This window comes from Misgurnus anguillicaudatus, chromosome 1 (assembly GCF_027580225.2).
Source record: "Misgurnus anguillicaudatus chromosome 1, ASM2758022v2, whole genome shotgun sequence".
In the NCBI taxonomy this organism is placed as follows: Eukaryota; Metazoa; Chordata; class Actinopteri; order Cypriniformes; family Cobitidae; genus Misgurnus; species Misgurnus anguillicaudatus.
The window spans coordinates 16,322,594-16,342,064 of NC_073337.2; the positions used below are offsets into that span (position 1 = coordinate 16,322,594).

At 37.0% G+C, this 19,471-nt stretch overlaps 1 protein-coding gene across 17 annotated transcripts in view; it reads right to left on the reverse strand.

The window, feature by feature from the left end:
* Positions 1–4,683: 4,683 nt before the first annotated feature.
* magi2a (membrane associated guanylate kinase, WW and PDZ domain containing 2a) overlaps positions 4,684–19,471 on the reverse strand; it is a 297,727-nt gene continuing 282,939 nt past the window's right edge. For 7 of the 17 annotated variants that reach the window (XM_055189597.2, XM_055189600.2, XM_055189599.2 and 4 more), the window contains 4 exons: positions 18,942–19,170; positions 18,180–18,323; positions 12,430–12,568; positions 4,684–6,187 (listed from right to left, as the gene is read on the reverse strand). In XM_055189597.2, the coding sequence (XP_055045572.2) occupies positions 5,478–6,187; positions 12,430–12,568; positions 18,180–18,323; positions 18,942–19,170 (1,222 nt within the window). In that variant the 3' untranslated portion in view covers positions 4,684–5,477. Of the gene's footprint in view, positions 6,188–11,830; positions 11,942–12,429; positions 12,569–18,179; positions 18,324–18,941; positions 19,171–19,471 lie in introns of all 17 variants that reach the window. The other 10 variants (XM_055189608.2, XM_055189606.2, XM_073867310.1 and 7 more) reach the window with 4 other exon arrangements.

Genomic DNA, 19,471 nt, shown 5'->3' on the forward strand with positions numbered 1-19,471 from the left:
CACATTTTGATGATGTAATGCCATTTAGACGGTCAATAATTCATTATGAAGTTTGCTTCAATGCTCGGAAAAAGTGTCACGAGAGTGCGATGGTCATTGCACGCTCCAAGTCATTTGAGAAAGTCAAGGTTTGGCACAAAGTTTGCTTAAATGTTAAAAAGTTTAGAGCTCTACCTTAAACATAACACAGGAATTTGAATTTTACTCTCTACCCCTTTTTGTACTGAGGCCTGTTATTGCCACAATAACAGGAGTGCATTCTGGCAGGGCATTTTTGCTAAGAGTATATTTCTGGCTTTAAAATTCCTTGCTTCTTATTCTTCAAATAAAACCATTCGGTTCCTGTCTAACTCTACGGGAGAGATTTCATAGCAGCGTATGAAATTATTCATCTTATTCATATGCGCAGATAATCCTAGCCGGCACTCTATGGAAATGCATTTGCTTTGACAATCCCATTCTCCGTCTGGGTTTTATAAAGACGAACCACTTACTATTTAATAGCCACAAAGGCACAATCACTCGTGGAATGCTTCAATTAATTTGTCTTTATCTTGGAAATATTTGCTGTCTTGTAATGACTAGATCATTGTCGTCTCTCCTTGTCATCTACAATAGTTGAGCGTCAGTGGAGCCAGTCATTGCTTTATTTCTGTGGGAGATGAATATAATGAAGGTGATGTTATGACAATGGGGAGAAAAGAGGAGGTCTTGTCTAGGGGTCCTTGCACTCACGCTGAGATGATGAGAAACTTGGCGTTGACACGTATGAATTAAAGTAATTAAAGATTACCAAAAAGATCAAATGGATGAAAATGTGACATATAACTTTAGACAGTATTACAAAGTATAATACATAATGAAGCACCTTTGGTGTTGAAGATTTTGTTTTAAGTGCTAGCAAAATGGTGTATTTAGCTAAAATTGATATAACTAAGGCCCAGATGTAACAATTTATTCTGCTACACCTAAACCTTCTTATTGGTTATACTCAGACAAATACTCCCACCTTTCACCCCAGTAGCTACAGCCTTAGCACTTCTTTCACATGATTCGGGTCAGTTTCCCAATGCATTGAACTCAAATGACCAAAACATTAAAGGGACATTCCACTTTTTTAAAAATATACTAATTTTCCAGCTCCCCCAAAGTTAAACATCCGATTCCTACCGCCCCGGAATCCACCCAGCTGATCTCCGGGTCCGGCGCCACAACCCCCAGCATAGCTTAGCACAATCCAGAATCAGACCAGACCACCAGCATCGCACCCAAAAAACAACCGAAGAGTTTCAAAAGTTGTGATTTTCTAGGAAGATATAACTAGGAACTATACTCTTATTCTGGCGCAACAATCAAGGACCTTGCTGCCGCAACATGGCTGCAGGAGGCGCAATGATATTACGCAGCAGCCGAAAATAGTCCCCTTAGTAACTTTCAATGGCAGGGGACTATTTTCGGGCACTACGCAACATCACTACGCCCGCCGCAGCCATGCCACAGCCGCAAAGTCCCTGATTATCACGCCAATACTGAGAGCACAGTACCATCATTATCTGCCCAGAAAATTGCAACTTTAAATTTTCTGTCGGTCTTAGTACACGATGTAACTACAGAAGAGTCAAGTTTTAAATAGAAAAAATATTGAGTCTCTTTGGTTATTTTTTAGGTGCGATGCCAATGGTCCAATCAGACTCAATGGATTATGCCAAGCCATGCCAAAAATGGTACCGCCAGACCCGGAGATCAGCCCAATGGACCCCAAAACGACAAAAATCAAATGCTCAACTCCAGGGGAGCCGGAAAACGAGCATTCTTCAAAAAAAAGTGGAATGTCCCTTTAGGTACAGTGACCTCTTTTGATTGTTTTCATTTTATTCAATTTTCTTGCTAACTGGCATCATTTTGCCCTTCATGCAAAGAAAAATCTGCAAAGTCATTTACACACAAAACTTTTAAAATTCTGCCCCCTTAAAATTATCCAATGAATATCATGGATCCATAAAATTTTACCAAACCTTCATTTATACTGTATGTATATCACAGCTACTGTCTAATAATAGACAAAAGTGCTCACCTGAACCCCTTCTTCCCTTCCCTCCAGATAACATGAATAAATATCTGCACGTCTCTTAAAAGCAACTCTATCTACGTATGAAAATAGCATTTCGATCTTTTATCGATACATCTATACTGCAGACAAAACACCAGCCTCTCTGGGGATGTGAAAAAATGATTGTACAGACCTGACTTTACTGTCATACAGTTTAACAAGTATTAAATGCAGTAAAATGAATAGCAGCCTATGTACTATGTTCCTTCAGTCTGGATGTTGTTGCCCAAAACTTGGAGCTCATATTGGAGCAACAAATCGTCTGCTTAAGGCACTCCGCCCTCAAACCATGCTGTACTTCATCTTAATCATCTCTGATCCATCCCGTTGCTTTGCTAGTGTAAATGAATAAAGGGCGAATCGATGAGGTCAGTTATGATTGAGTCATGAGATCTTATTAAGAGACTTACAGAGCAGCTAACGAATCATTGACCTTAAAGGAATAGTTCACCAAAAAATGAAAATTAGCCCATATTTTACTCCCCCTCAAGCCGTCATAGGTGTAAATGACTTTCTTCTTTCAGCCAAACACAATTGGAGTTATATTAAATCATATGCAGGCTCTTTTCAGCTGTATAATGGCATTGGATAGTGCCCCATTTTTAAAGCTCCATAAAAGTCTTCATAGATAATGTGATGGGATTTTGTAACATTAGGTGAGAAGTCTTCAGACTTCCACCTGATTTCAACTTTCTCGCGAACTTTGCCTCAGAATACATTTAATAACTGTACGGATTAGTTTTTGATGGATGGATGCACTTTTTGGAGCTTTAAAAATGGGGCACAATCCAATGCCATTATAATGCTGAAAAGAGCCAGGATATTATTTAAAGGGTACCCATTTCATTGCTAAAAAACAACGTTATCATAAGTATTTGGTATAATACAATGTGTTTGCGTGGTTTGTGGTAAAAAACACATTATTTTCCACATACCGTACATTTTTGTAGCTCCAGATTTCACTCTCTTCCTGAAACGCATGAAATTTGTACAAAACTTATCGATTTGAAAAGCTCTGTGTCCCTGATTGGCCAGCTAATCAGCACGTTGTGATTGGCCTGATACCTCTGAAATCAGCCGGAAATGTGACGCTCCTTACCATGTTTGAAAGATTCGCTCACAATGCAATGCTAACAGGAGTTAACTTACAAGGCTGTAAGTCCGAAGCGGGAAGAATTATGATAAGGTCGGTCTTGTCTACATCACCAATCCCAGGATGTAAACTGTTGCCTACAATCCGTGTGTTTGTTGTAGTCCAAGAAAAGAGATTTACGGTGGAGACGATAACTCGCGTCATTGTTTACTTTGGGGTAGTACCTTTTGCATATCGTTAACATGTACACTAAAAAAAAATGATTCATTGAATTTAATCAACCTTCTTAAGGTAAGTGGTTGCAATCAACCCATTTAAGCTACATTTAAACAAAAGTTTTATATTTTATTTTACATTACTAATCTTTTTTGTTTAAATGTAGCTTAAATAAATTGATTGCAACCACTTACCTTAAAAATTGATTAAATTCAATGAATATTTTTTTTAGTATACTAATACACACTTACACACCAAAGGAATTGTAAAATCGTGAATCGGACAATAGATGCTCTTTAATATAATTCTGTGTTTGGCTGAAGTCATATACACTTACCGTGGGTTCACACCAGCCGTGTTTGAGACGTCAAATTGGCGTCTACTGCATCTAGTTTGCCGCTTGAACATTTTGAGTTTACTCGCTTCATTTGCACGTAAAATTCTAGTCATCGAGACATTCATACGGAAATTTGCGTCAGAGGGGTTTCTGTGACTCGCTTTCTGTAATCACGTAACTACTAGAGCAAGCTCCTTATTGGTTAACGCAGCGCGTTTCAAGCGGCAATGCTCAATTCGCACCATTCACGTGAACTAGACGTGCAAATGAGGCAGATTGCGTGTACCGCGCCGCGCTAAACACCTCTTTTGCGCCACGAGACCTCCAGATGTGCATCAACATGTCTTCACATCGACTTAACATTAAAATCACTCGCGCTTGACGCCTCTACCGCGGCTGGTCTGAACGCAGCATTAGGATGGCTTGAGGGGTGAGTAAAATATGACTTTATTATAATTTTGGGGTAAACTATTCTTTTAAGAGACTTTCACACTTTCGCATTCCTAATTCTTGCTGCCCTAGGAACAATTATAAACAAATGAGTAACCATCCACTGCAGTAAATGACGAAAAATGGATGACGTGAACTCTACGCTTCATTCCCATTGGTGGTCCCCTCCGAAAGTCCCTCACCATTTGCATAAAGTTGAACGTTTTTCAACTTTGTTGCATCGCCCATCTGGTTGCCAATGGTCACTGTCTCTTCTGCCACCAGAAATCGCCAGCTCTGCATTAAAATGAATGGGAACGTGTCACATTGTCATTGTGTGTCGCTTATAATGTGAACGGGGCATTGGTGATCTGAGGCGAGATGAGATGAACACCACTGGTGTTGAGTTGAACAACCAATGGAGTGCAGACAGTGAAATTAAATTGATCCCCTCCTGTTCCTGCTGAATAATGCTACTATTAAGAACCAATACAGACACTTGATAAACAGCATTCAATTCGCTTCCAGTGAAAATACACTTTAAGTGGAATGGGAAATGACGACTTCTTTATACTTTTCTAACTTTGAATGCATGTATGATGTCAATACACCAGGATGGACTTGCATGGGTTTATAAAGACTGTATTTACAATAAGTCTCACATTTATGTAGTCATCATATAATATATCTATTTCTATATTCACTTTACTGACCCTTCATTGCGGACATCTGTAGGTCAGTAGAGTCTTTATTTAAGGCAGAGTTCAAGTGTCCTCACATATAATATTTTTTTGATCATTTTCGTTACACACAACCTGTATGTCCTTCAATATTCTTCTTTTTTATTCAAAGTGTATAAAAATTGCTGTGACCACCAGTGGTGGTTTTGAGTCAGTAAGTGGTTCTTTATGCATGTAAGTCTGAAAGTTTAAGTGCTTTCCCAACGGTTTAAACCAGTTTAGGGTTTTATTTGCACGCTACATGCATCACTTATCTTTCCATGGTTCCATTTGTGAAGTGAATGCTTCCAGTTCTTAAGGTGGTGGGTGTCATATCGCTTAAAATAATTTAGAATAAAATATAAATAAAAAATGCTTTGTCTAGAAATGCATGGAAAGGTCCTTAGGGAGCGTTGTGAGCGAGGTTGGTACCAGGTTAAAAAATAGGCTATACAGAGTAAAGCAAACTTGAGCCTAGCCGGTCACTAAACAATGTGAACTGTGGCCAAAATTGGTCCAAGAGAAGGCCGATGGAGGTCAAGACCGAGGTCGAAATTGGATTAGGGTGAGATGTTATCTGCTGATGGTGGACGTGGCTGAGCGCAAGGTGCTGGGTAGCTTGTCTGAACCTGGGATCTTCCAAGGCCCTGGGGATACTGTGGCCTTCCTGCCCGATGCACTGCTGCTGCTGTTCTTGGAGTTGTGGCTGGGACGACTCTCCGCTTGTCCCTTCTCTGGTTCCTTTGGTAGGGCTTTGAGTGGCACCGGAGACCCTTGCTGGTTGCTACTACCATCTAAGCATCCATTTCCCCCGTTGACCTTACTGTCAGTCAGGCAAGTTTTGGGCGAGTCTCGTTTCCGTGAGGGCGTATTGCTCCGTTCCCTCCTGCGCTCCTTAGACTTCGCCCGGCTGCTTTTGTGGGGTTTGGGTTCATAGGGTTCTCCCGGAAGTTCTTCGGGGTGCTGTTGCTGAACCTTCCCTCTGCTGGAGCGCCGGTTCGTCCTGCTACCTTCCCTGTGCTTGGTCCCATCCCCACCCCCAACTCCACCTGCCAGGGCTGAACGCTTCCCAACGCTGGACTGTTCCAGAGCCCTACTTTCTGATCCTCTAGGACCCTGGAAGCAGTCAGGAGCCGCTGTTTCCAAGGACAATGTATGAGGTGGGTCGGTGGGCAGGTTCACATGAAAAGAAGCCGATGGATTGGATAAGCTCTCTAGGGGCGGTGCTACTTCCGACAAACTTGGGGAGGTTGTAGTGCGAGCATCCCAGGGGGTGGGAGTATCTGTAAGGTAAATATGGGAAAGGTCACTGGTAAAGGTCTAGAATATAACAGATAGATGCACACACACATGGATAAAAATCTTGAAAGGAATATTATATAAAGCGTGAATACAATATTCGCAAAAGCGAAACAAATAAACAATGATACATAACATGAACCACACAAAAGTACCATGGCAGAAATGGAAATAGCAACCCAGGCTCAAGTACCTCATCTATGCACAACCTAAAATACGTTGCCTCAGGTACACATCGCTGCATCTTCCGATGGAAAGGTCACCAGAGGCGTTTGGTTTCTCTCTGTTTTGATGCAGGATTTTTAAAGGAGTCATATGATCCGATTTCAAGTTTTCCTGTCTCTTTAGAGTGTTAAAAGATGTCTGTGCATATAAAAGATCTGTAAAGTTGCAGATATTAAAGTTTCAAATCCAAAGAGTGCAGACATGGTTTTATGTTTTAGTATCCATACCTTACCAATCTGTTACGTTCTGCTCAAGCCACGCTGGCAAAGTTGATCGATCACCTTGGTCATCTGCATTTTCTGAATCAAATTCGGGTTCGTATTGATACAGTAAAGACGATATTGTCTCTTTCACCAGCGTTGCCAAGTCTGCAGCCTTTCTGCTGAGTTCAGAGCTACTTTTAAACGGTTTCTACAGGATGATGTTTTTCTGCGGGTTAGAGATGGAAGGATTTTGTTCATTAGTTGTTGGTATTTGGGGTGTGAATAGTCATTGGGCTGCTTTTGGACTAGTTTTAAATGACTATTGGGTTGGTTTGATACATGAATCTGGCAACCCTGCCTTTCACTATTGCTTTGGGAGCTGATCTTTCAGATATGGTAAGAAGCATCACATTTCTGTTTATGCGTATTCGGCCAATCACAACGCGATGTGATATTTAGCCCCGCAAAAATTTCAAACATTTTTTCAGGCAATTCGCAATTCGTTTTACTGTGAAAACCTGGCAACCCTGGTTACCACTAAGCTTCCTGTAAACAAAATTTTTTCTGACATACGGCTAAACACGATCAATCCTGACCGTAATGACATCAGATGTTTTTCACAGAAACATAAACACACACACAAAAAACAAGCATCTCCAGTGCATCTAGTAGACTTCAGCCGAAAGATGCAGCGATATGTACCAGGAGCAACGTATTTCAGGTTTTGTAGAAATATCACTAGTGAGCCTGTGTACGGAAATAGTTAGGTAGAACAAAAACAGATAAAATCACAAATACACACAAAAATAAAACTAGACAAAAAGCAAATTTTGGCAAATAAATAATGAAAAATATCGACAGCACCCAAAAAATACCAAAAATTGCATGCTCATCCAACTACTTAAATTTTTGGACATCTCTAAAAACAAATGCTGCTAAATAGCACTAAAAGTAGTTCTTGGCTCGTAATCGTAGAGGAAACATTTTAGTGCTATATAAAACCATATGTGGTGCTATATGACCCCTATATGGTTCTTCTTAGGTGCTATATAGCACTAAATATGGTTCCTCTATGAATACGAGCCAAGAACTACTTTTAGTGCTATTTAGCACCATTTGTTTTTAGATTGTAGGTTCTTACAGGTAGGTTACATACTATGTAAATACCATGGTATATGTTTATGGTAATTATTTAGTACCGTGGTATACATGAAAGTACCATGGTACATTGTATCGCCACAGTATTGTTAGTAAAGGCATGCAAATTTACATGACACCCTTCACATGCTAAACCAACACATCATGCTGTCCTGACAGAAAACTGAGGCAGCTGTTCAGCCCACAGACTTACATGTGTAAGACTTACATGTCTACTGAATGTTAAATAATCACGCTTTCTCACTAGCTTCTTCTACCTGTCGCACTCATACACGCAAAAACACATCACAGCGAGACGCTTTTATCAAAGTGACACCTCCACGCATCCTCTCTGTAGACTCTTGATACGCACTGCTGCAAACCGAAAGAGGTTCACCAACCTTTCTCATATTCTCATTACACATCTCTAATCTTACCCGTCATATCATATATAGTAAAATACACCGAGTCTTCCTCACCTTCTGCCTACGAAGAACATATCCACCTAGGCGGCCATTTTGACATGTGCTAACAAGAGCCACTAAAAATAGCCTCTCTTTCATCATTTAGCTTTAAGCACAGCGATCAATAACAAGAATACAATATTATATGTCCTTGTCTCTCTGTGCCAGCTTTATATTAGTCTGCTGGGGTAGATTTCTCTTGTTTATATGACCCAGGTGGAGCAGAAATTACCCGCATATGGAGGAAAAGATGAATTCAAACTAATAAGGCATTTTTCATTGTGAAATAAAAGACAGGTAAGAAACGTAGAGCCTGTCGCAACCATCTCATAATGGCTATATTTCAGATAGACTTTTGTGGCGCCACAGAGATCTCAGTGGGATACTGAACGTGTGCGAGAAGATACGGCCGCATGTGAGTGGAATTCAAAAGCAAGAGATTTTATTCCAGCGGCTGTGAGCATATAATTGTTCAGAGTTTTTGCAGTGCAGAGCCCTCCAAGAATGTTAAGAGTGTGTACTTACATTATAAGAAGTATGTGATAGAAACCTCAACATGCTACAATTGAAGTTACAGCAAAATGTGATAACAGATCTGTCTGTGAAAACCCAGATAAAGTCTTCATTTACTACTTTTCTACCTTAAATCAATCTTCATAATGTAAAGAACATACCTTGATATCTTTAATATAGTCATGTCAAATACTGAAATCATTGACTAAAATCAAATTTTGATGCTCCTTATCTAATATTAAGGATCATGAGACTTTAACATGGATTTTACAGACAGGGTCAGGTGAGAAGGTGGTCCTTTAAATGTGATGTCATATGCATTACTAACTATCTAAAATTAAGATTGGAATAACCGAGTGTGAAAACATTTCATACACCATTTACATTTGTATTTAGTACTGCTCAACTGTTATCTGATCACCCATGACAGATTTTAAGATAAGGTGGTACTTAGTTATGATGCTAACCGACACTGTAAAAAATAATACGCTGGATTAACTTAAAAATATAGTGCATCATTTTTGCATCCACTTTTTTAAGTAAGTTTTACTTGAAATTTTAAGCAATGCTTAAAATTTCGTGTAATACTTAGTTAAAAAAAATGCAACATATATTTTTATGCTACTTTAACTTAAAATTATCAACTTGTTAAGTTATGTCAACTATTTACAGTCAAAACTTGAAATAGTTGAATTGAATTTAACTTGACGCTGCATTTTATTTACATTGTGACTTTCTAGTGTTTTTTTAGTAATACAGCTCTGCAATGTACTGTGTCTCAATACTAACTAAGACTTGATCTTATCATATGATTAAGATTATATGTGACCCTGGACAACAAAAACAGTCATAAGAGTCATTTTCTGGAATTGAGATAATCTGAAAGCTGAATAAATAAGGTATCCCGGATATAAACACATTTATGGTTTATTAACAGTAGAATAGGCAATATGAATGTAAAAATAAAACAGTACAAATATCAAAAACAGTACAAATATTATAATTTTGAACTTGAAATTTTTTTTTTAATCGGGACTGCCAATTTGTTTTTCATCACTATACATGATGTGGAATGGTTGCAATAAAACCTGTTCTACACTGTAAAAAATGCAGCATGAAGTTAAAACAAGTCAATTCAATCTATACTATTTTAAGTTTTGACTTTTTAAAATTTACATAACTAATAAAAAAGTTGAAATTGTTTAACTTAATTTATTAAGTTAAAGTAAATTACAGATATGTTGATTTGAAAAAATGCTGCATTTTACAGTGTATTAAGGTAACATTAATTGAGGTAAACGTGATAAACAAGTGAAGAGTTTCGTTGCAAAACGAGATAACCACCGTTTTTTTAATTGTTCAGAAATCTCGTTTTTTGGTTGTGCATTCCAATTAATTTAAATTCAACTGCAGTTGATTTGTTTTGATTTAAACCTTCATAACTTAAAAAATACAACTAAGTAGCACCATAAAACAAAATAATAGCATGATAACATAATAATAAACATGTTTTGATAAAGAAAGGTAAAAAAATTGATTTATCTCGTTTTGCAACGAAACTCTTCAAGTCTTCAATCAGTAGATTATAAAAAGATGTAAAAACCAAAAAAAGAGAGTTATAAATGCACACAGACAGCAGGTGGCGGTATTTGGTCCGCAATTCATTAAAAATACAGCATCAGGATTCTGTTTAGCCCTTTCAGAGAGAGTAACATAAACGAAGAATGAAATGAAAGAAGATAATAAAAGAAGATCAAATAAAGGCGATCTGAGAGGTAAGAATATGTGAGTGGGAAATAAAAAATTCTCACATGAAAAACTATAGAAGATAGTAGAGGACCATAGTTTGTACTATAGTAAACTGTAGTAATATTTCACAACAACCATTTAACCAGAATGTAAAACATAATGGTGGCCTCCATAGGTTAAAATGAGAATAAGGTTGGGGTTTTTTTGAACTAATGAAAATATTTATGTGTTTCTATAAATGAATTTTACTTGTTAAAGGCAAATATAAAGTAGTAAAGCAAACAAGTCTTCATAGTCGTTGTACCTTTAATGTGTTAATGTATGGTTTGTAAGGATATGACAGACGGCAAAAAATAACTTTCTTACTTATTTTGTCTTGTTTTTAGTACAAATATCTAATAATTCATTTTGCTCATCAAGAAAATACATCTCGATTTAAGAATTTTAAGAATTTTTAGATGTTTGTACTAAAAACAAGACAAAAATACTACATAAGAAAGTAATTTTTTGCAGTGCAAAATTTGGCTGAAATACAACAATTTGAAAATCTGAAATCTGATCTTGTAAAAAATCTAAATATTGAGAAAATCACCTTTAAAGTTGTCCAAATTAGGTCCTTAGCAACACATATTAATAATTTTTATATATATTAATTGTATAAAATGTATAAAATAATAATAAAAAATCTTTACCTAATACCCTAATGATTTTTGGCCCATACAATGTATTTTTGGCTATTGCTACAAATATACCCGTGCTATTTATGATTGGTTTTGTGGTCCAGGATCACATATGATCTTATTTTGTAGTAAGGCAACATGTTTTAAAGGAACAGTATGTAGGATTGTGGTCAAAACTGGTACTGCAATCACAAACTTGTGGCTAAAACTGGTTCTGCAATCACACAACTGGTGGCCAATACACAAAGTGACAACATAAACATCAGTTGAGGGCTGCAACTCCACTTTTTAAATGACAATATCCTGTCCGGACCACTGTTGTCAGTGATATAAGTATTTGAAATGAACATTATTTATTAATGTCTAGTGACATATCAGGGCCATTTTATGATTCATTGATATACATTTCTTACATACTGTTCCTTTAAATTTTCTAACACAGATATAAAAAAATCAGCCAATCCATTCAAACGAAATAAAAAAAAACTGAAAAATAAAACAACAAACACACACAAATAAAACGATCTATGGAAAAGCACTCAATAAACATAATCTAAGAACAACAAACAAACTAAAAAAGCAAAAAACGCAAACCGCAACACTCCAAGTAAGAATGCTGAGTGGTGTGTTAGAACGCATGCACTCTTATTACAAACCGTGTCTTTAGGATGGCCCATTAGGAAGAAATAGGGAGAGCCATGGTTGTCACTTTTCATGCACATGGAAAGACTGGAAGGTACCATTCCTATAAGAGGCGAAGTAACAACCTAAACCAATCATTAGGGTTAGAACAGCAGCCATAGGCTAAGACAGTATTAAGATCAGTGCTGAGATATTATTCAAGTGAGGAAAATTGAGACAGGGAGAGAATAAATTGTTGAGAGAATAAGATGTTTTCATAGACATGTTAAAGAAGAGGGTTTTGTTAGCAGGAAAGTAAAAGGATTTTATTGTGTTATACTGTGTTGTTATATTGTATTACAATGTATTATTATGTTATTATTGATTAGTATACAATGGTTTTACTGCGAGTTTGGCCTGAAACAAGAACATGTGATGTTTGTGATTTTTATAGGATTTACAAAGCTGGTGAGGTATCCAAAAATAATTTTCAGACTAGATCCAATTTTTTATCAATTAAAACCTTATAAACTTGGCCATCTGCTTAATGTTCTGGATTTGACAGATAGGGTCACAAATATTTCTTTTTTTCAAAGATAAGCCATTTGATCTGATAACCTGATTGTAAACCTACCATACTCAGGGACCTGCCCTGTTCCTCTTTTGAGCAGCAGGCGAACTCTTCGGCCACCCGATTTGATAAGCTCAATAGCCCGAGCATGCGTCATATCCCTCGTGCTCTCACCATTTATCTCAATGATCTGATCGCCAACCTGCAAAAGAGACAAAACAGAGCTAATACTTGTTTTTGTAAAAAATGAATCAAACAATCCTTTTATCATCATCCTATAATTCCTATTAAAGCCTTGAGGTTTACAAACCATTTCCATGAATTATCTTAAAATCAATGAAGATACTGCAATGCTCAATTTTTTATATTTATAATGACAGCAGGTTCTTCAACAATTCTGGGGTTTTAAAATATTATCAGCATTTCTATTTTTAAAGCAGACATTTCACAAGACTTTTTTAAGATGTAAAATAAATCTTTGGTGTCTCCAGAGTACGTAAGTGAAGATCTACCTCAAAATACCATATAGATAATTTATTATAAGATGTTAAAATTGCCAGTTTGTAGGTGTAAGCAAAAATGTGCCGTTTTTGGGTGTGTCCCTTTAAATGCAAATGAGCTGATCTCTGTACCAAATGCCAGTGCTGTGGTTGGATAGTGCAGATTAAGGGGCGGTATTATCCCCTTCTGACATCACAAGGGGAGACAAATTTCAATTAACTATTTTTTCACATGTTTGAAGAAAATGGTTTACCAAAACTAAGTTACTAGGTTGATAGAAGGACCTTGGACCCAATTATAGCAATTGAACATGGAAAAAGTCAGTATTAAAGATATCAAGGTTGTATTTTCATAGAATGTTCTTTACTAGGGATGTCAATTTACCCAATTTCCCATATTCGATGATCGTTTAAATTAACGATCAATCAATCGAATAATCGTTAACTGTAATAGTGCAATAAGCCCTTACAGCAGTGGCATATAGCCTAGCCAATGACAAAAAGTGTGCGTAAAATGCTAGCTTCCTCACGCAAATTAAAAGATTTCATTTTGTCTAAATAACATGCTAGTGGGATTGTAAAATTAGTCAATGTAGTTAGTGTTTTGATAAAAATCATCAATTTAATATCGTAATGAAATATAATGACTATAGACACAGTATAACTCCGCCTCGCACTTTGCGCAGTCGAGTGAAAGACGTGCGTCCATGACAAAATAAAAGTTTTATTATCATCACCTATATTTTTCTAGTTGTTCACCTCGCTTTCCGAGTCGTTGATACACCGTTTGTTGTAATTATATCCAAGAAGCACACGAAGGGCAAATTTCCCATTGTCACCTCAACTTAGACCTGCAGCAAACTTTCAGCAAAGATGCTTATATTATGAAGATTTCAACCTTTCATTAGAAAACCCGCAACAGTGTTTAGGGTGTAGCACCTCAGAAAATCAATAATGATGATCAATGATATATGTTGTGGGCGTTCAGAGTGTAACGACATTTACAGTTTACATTTTAATTTCTTGCCAGAATTTAAGATTTCATTTTAATCTGTTCATTAAAACGGCTTCTGGTCTCCTTCCCTGTGTATAGCAGAGTTGCTAATCTTGCAGGCTTCCCTGAAGAGGGTCTTTGCTTTCAGTATCCTAAACCTATTTGCATTTTCTGTATCGGACCCTATCAGATCCACTACGGATGTCATTTCGTTGCGTTAGCAGCAAGTCTCATCTCGCATGATGTTAAAAAGTCCAGGTTTGTGTTTGGCATCGAGCATCATTGTGATCATTTAACGTCTGCGCGCTTGTTTCATTTTTTCACCGGCTGTATGTGCTTTGCGCAGGCACCGCACACACGTGCTTGCTTTTTCGACAATCATTACGTTTTATCGATTTAATTCTTATCGACAAATAATCGAAGATCGGTTAACATCCGTATTCTTTACATTATGTAGAATGATTTTTTCAGGTTTTTTTTATATATATATTATTTCATATATTAAGAGCTAAACACACCAAATTAACCGAAAACCCCACTGAAATATAAAATTGAACAAGATAATGTGCAAATGCACATATAGAAGTAATTATTTTTGGACATCATCTGAATCACGGTCCAGAATATGAGAATATGAATGCAATTTATTAAGAATAATTATTTGGTAAGATCAATAAAAGTCCATAACTCACTGGCTGTTGGCTAAGCCATTATCAGCATTAGCAGTCACGAATGAGCTTTAGCACCAATTAATTTTAGCAGTAATACCACTGAATAAATGACTCATAGGTATGGCCCCCAAGACTGATGTTCGCAAGCCCCTCTGTTTACAGTATGTGACTATTTAGATAATGAGGGATCATTAATTGCCTTTTATATACAGTATCATCATCAATATTATTGTGAATGCTCTCAAGTTCTCCCTTAACACACTCAAAAAAGGTACAAAAGTTGTCACTGGGACATTACCTTTAAAATGGTCCTAATATGTACCATTTTATACAGATATGTACCTTTGAGGAACCAGTATGCACCTCTAAGGCAGTGGTTCTCAAACTGGGGGCCGCGAGATGGTGCCAGGGGGCCCCAGTTTTATGACATTTTATAAAATAAATTAATTTATCATGAATTCTGTGCAATTAAACCTAAAAAAAAATAAGAATACTAATCAACAGCACTACTTCGTATCATTTAATATGTTTTGTTTAATTAAAAAAAGTTGAGTTTTAAAACAGTTTTTTGTCATAAATTTTCTTTGGGGGGGCCGCGAAGGAATGCGCCCTACACAAGGGGGGCCGCATGCTGAAAAAGTTTGAGAACCACTGCTCTAAGGTATCAATGTGTACCTTTGAGGTACCAAAATGCACTGTTGAGGTACAAAAGTGAACTTTTTTAAAAAAGTACCGCTCTAGTGACAACTTTTGTACCTACATGTACCTTTTTTCTGAGGGTGCAAATAAATAATGAGGCCTGAGGTTGCAAAATTCAATGTTTCCCAGGACAGGAAAAGCTTTCCACACTTGTGCTGATTTTAAGCTTAGCATGAAGGCACGTAGATCCTTTTTTTTCGTCCGTGGACTAATTTGCTGGGGACAAATTGAGGAAGTCAATTCTAGTAACAAATGGCAAATTTTTCTCAATGATCCGGTTAATGTGGAATCCAAGCAGGATGTACCAAGTGGCAAGTCTACCGGTTCTTTGTCATTCATTCAATCTTGTTTGAATGACCCTCATCTCTCCCTCATTACTCACAAGGAGTCTCTGGTTAACGTTCACAGAGTTTAGCTGGAGTACATCTGACCTCTAAGGCGGACAGCATTGCTAAAAGTCTCTCAGAAAGCACCGTCAGCAGGCCTGTCTTGTTTTCAGTTCAACCCTGTGAGTCTAAAGGGTAACTGTGGTGATTTACAGAAGCAGGGTCAGGTGGGGGCTATATGCCTTTTTGTTTAATAGAGTTTTTAAATACCAGAGGTCTATTCAATCACAAACTCATTACATTTCTAAAGGCATTTTCCAATACTGAAAACATGCCACGCTTACGTTCTTATCGAGACAATGTTTGAAGGCAGGGCTGATCGGGTGTGTGGGAGACCACAGGTGGAAGACTATCGCATATAGATGACAAGTTTTAGGAAGATAGACTGCTCTAAAGGGGTTATAATATTGGTTATGACAGCTCAATAGCAGAAGAAAGAAATAAAGAGAAAAATAAGGCAGAATGATAAATAAGACAGAATAATATGATTTAATACGTTGGCTCATTTCAATTTTGTGTCGAAATTATTGGCTGTCCTATCAAAAAACGAAATGAGAAAGATATAAAAAAAATCATGACCAACATTATTTCTGGTTTATTCATCACAGTGGAAATCGAAGGTAAAAAATGACATTATATTGAGTCCTCTGTTGAATATGGGATATTTTGGGGTAAATGTAGTGGGACTGAGTTCCTACACTGTAAAATGTCCTTGTTGCACTTACATTTTTAAGTTTAATCAACTTGAAATTACAATGAATTTAAACTTTATTGACTAATGAGGAAATAAATTATAAAAAATAAAGTGGAAATACTTAAGCAACTCCTTACTAATCAAGAAAGTTTAAATGAATTGGAAATTTAAGTTGATTAAACTTTAAAAATTTAAGTGCAACAAGGATTGTTTTTACAGTGTACCTTATATACTGCTGTAAAAAGATTTGTTGTTTCAGCTTAAAAAAGTAAGTGTTTGTGCTGCCTTAGATTTTGAGTTAATTCAAAATTTAAAAAGTTTCTAAAAAGTTGCCAGCCAGCGCCAGCATTTTTTTATGATTTTCAAAAAAATTGGCTGCCTTCTAAAAAGTTTCTTCTTTAAATATATAAACATAAAATATATCAAATAAAAGAACAGACCCTTTACTTAAAAAAAGTTTCATCCTGTCTTCATTTGTTCTCTTTTTATAACCTCTCCAATATTGGTAGGTTTCTTTAAAAACACCAAATTTTGAACAAAAAGCTTAGTTAATTGCATGTTTGTAAAGGACTTTAATTAGAGATCAGATTCGGAGCGATAATCAAAACATACACAGAGTATTTACTGCTTTGGAAACCATAGATGCTTTAGTGTTTTATAAGTTGGGTGAGAGCACCACCTAGTGGATAATAGAGAAAATATAGATTTCGTAAAAACTCGTCATCGGCAGGGAAGCGTTTTTTCATAATTGACGAGATAACTGGTCAATGGCTGGGAAAGGGTTACAACTTACGCACTACTAAATGTTTTTGCGTTGCACCATTAAACTTAGTTTAAACGTAACAATACGTTATAACTAAACATTTACAGAAGCCTTTGTTCATGAATAACAGTCGGAATAAGATGTCAGCCAGATTAGATCACATCGATGAAACATTAATTATTGAGTTTTTTTAACATTTAACATTTGCTTTTTAACTTTCAGTTTAGGCCAGTCAAGAATGAGTTTGAAATTACTTGCTGTTCAGACTATTTCCTGTTTACCTATTAGAAGGCTTGTGATTGGATTAAGAAAAATAGACGTCATTCTATGTGACAACCCATTACTTTACGGAGAGCTTATGACCTACTAGCTACGTTTTGCCTTAAGAACAAATGGTGCACCGAATAAAGTACAGAGTTAGTTATAAACTAGCTAGTAGTTACTAAGTCTCTAGTTTGGACTTTACGTCCCAGTTTACGAACGACTGGTGCAACCCTACCCAGACACCCTGCGGCGTGTTTCAAAGGCATCCCAGAAGCAGATCTCTGCCCTGCTTTGCTAAATATATGCACCTAGTCTATTTTTGCTGCGTGCTACGTCAAAGCCGCACTATATGAAAGTAAAAAATTCTGGCAATTTCAAAATTAACATCCACATATTTAACATCATCTTGCTCACAGGTACTGTATACATAATTATATACATTACTGAGGATGTATTTTAGATGAATGCACAGCCACAAATATTTTAGCTTTGGCCTTCATAACTGAACTTTTAAGTGTATTAAAATAGGACATAGCAAAAAACTAAACAATAAACAGAATTATCCATGTTAGAACTCAGAAAATCAAGAAAACAACGTCTGACAGACAAATCACATGGTCTCGCGAATCCTGTCGCTTCCCTCCTGAAATGCTCCTGGTGTGAGTTGGCACCGCATGAAAAACGGAACAAAACCGCAGCGCAGCCGTAACGCGACTTAGACAAACATTTTACGGCAGCACAAACACCTTTTAAGTTGAAACAAATCTTTTTTTTTGCAGTGTGGTCTTATACTAGTCCAAACATAGGATAACATTTTAGTACAGGAAGTGATTTCAGCTCACCCTCATCCTTCCATTGCGTATGGCTGGTCCATCTTCGGCCAATCGTAGAACAAACAGGTCCATCTTATACTCACGGCCTCCACGGATACTGAAACCAAACCCTTTCATGCCTTTTTCCAACTCAACCGTAAAGAAATCAAAATCCTACAAACACAAAGGAATTAAAAGACTTACTATACACATGTATGACATGTATGACATACTTGTGCACAAATAAATAGTACTTTTATCGGTAAACAATAAGGTACGAGAGGCTGTGCTGTATCGTGAATAAGTAACGGCTGAAGGGCATTGTTTAGCGCCGTGCCTGCAACCCCTTTAGCCGTTACTTATTCACTATACAGCACTTGCCTTGAGTACCTTACTGCTTTTATAAAACGGTTACCACACAATATTAAAGAAAAAAAATTATTAGTGCAACTTTCATTAAGGTTAAATCTATGAAAGCATTCCTTCCGCTAGATAGGCCATGACTGTGAACAACAACTTTACAATGTATAATATGCATGAAAGCTCAAATAAAAATAACAAAATGTTCTAAAACTGATACGTGTGGTTGCTAAGGGCGCAGGGATAAATAGAACCGTTGAGTGAAGCGGTCATAGCCGTGTTTTATCGTGAATAAAGCACACCTATTGACCAATCAGAATCAAGAATTGGAACTAACCGTTTTATAATAAATAATAAAACCAACATTGTATTATTAATATCAGAATAACAGATGGCATACGTATTGATAAACTTATGTGGAGAGTGGATCACCATAAGTGTTACCTGATGCATCCTGTAGTCAGGTAAAGGAAAGGTACGTGGGTCAGTGGACAGCTGTCTGTAGTCAAGCAATGGAGGATGTCTGTAGTCAAGCGTTGGGGGCTGTCTGTAGTCTGCTACTGGTGGGTGCCGGTAGTCCACTGGAGGTTGACGGTAATCGGTAAACGTCTGACGAATGTCGGGTTTTACATCCTGTCTTGCTTTAACCTCCGACCTGTAGCTGAACAACCAATCGAATCACAGAACCAATGATGTCAGGCAAAGTCACAGAAGAAATATAATTGGTGACAACCAACAACGTTTTGTTTTATACGACTCAATGCGTCTTGAAACCCATACACGAGTCTGGAAAATTATGATGAGGGTAATGATCATCAGTGAACAATAATGTCAATTTTTGCATTTGATTTTATCAGGATGGTGTGAACATTCTTTAACATTTTAATACAGATCCACTGCGTAGATTTTTAGCGGCATCTAGGGGTGAGATTGTGAATTGCAATCAGCGGCTCAGTTCACAG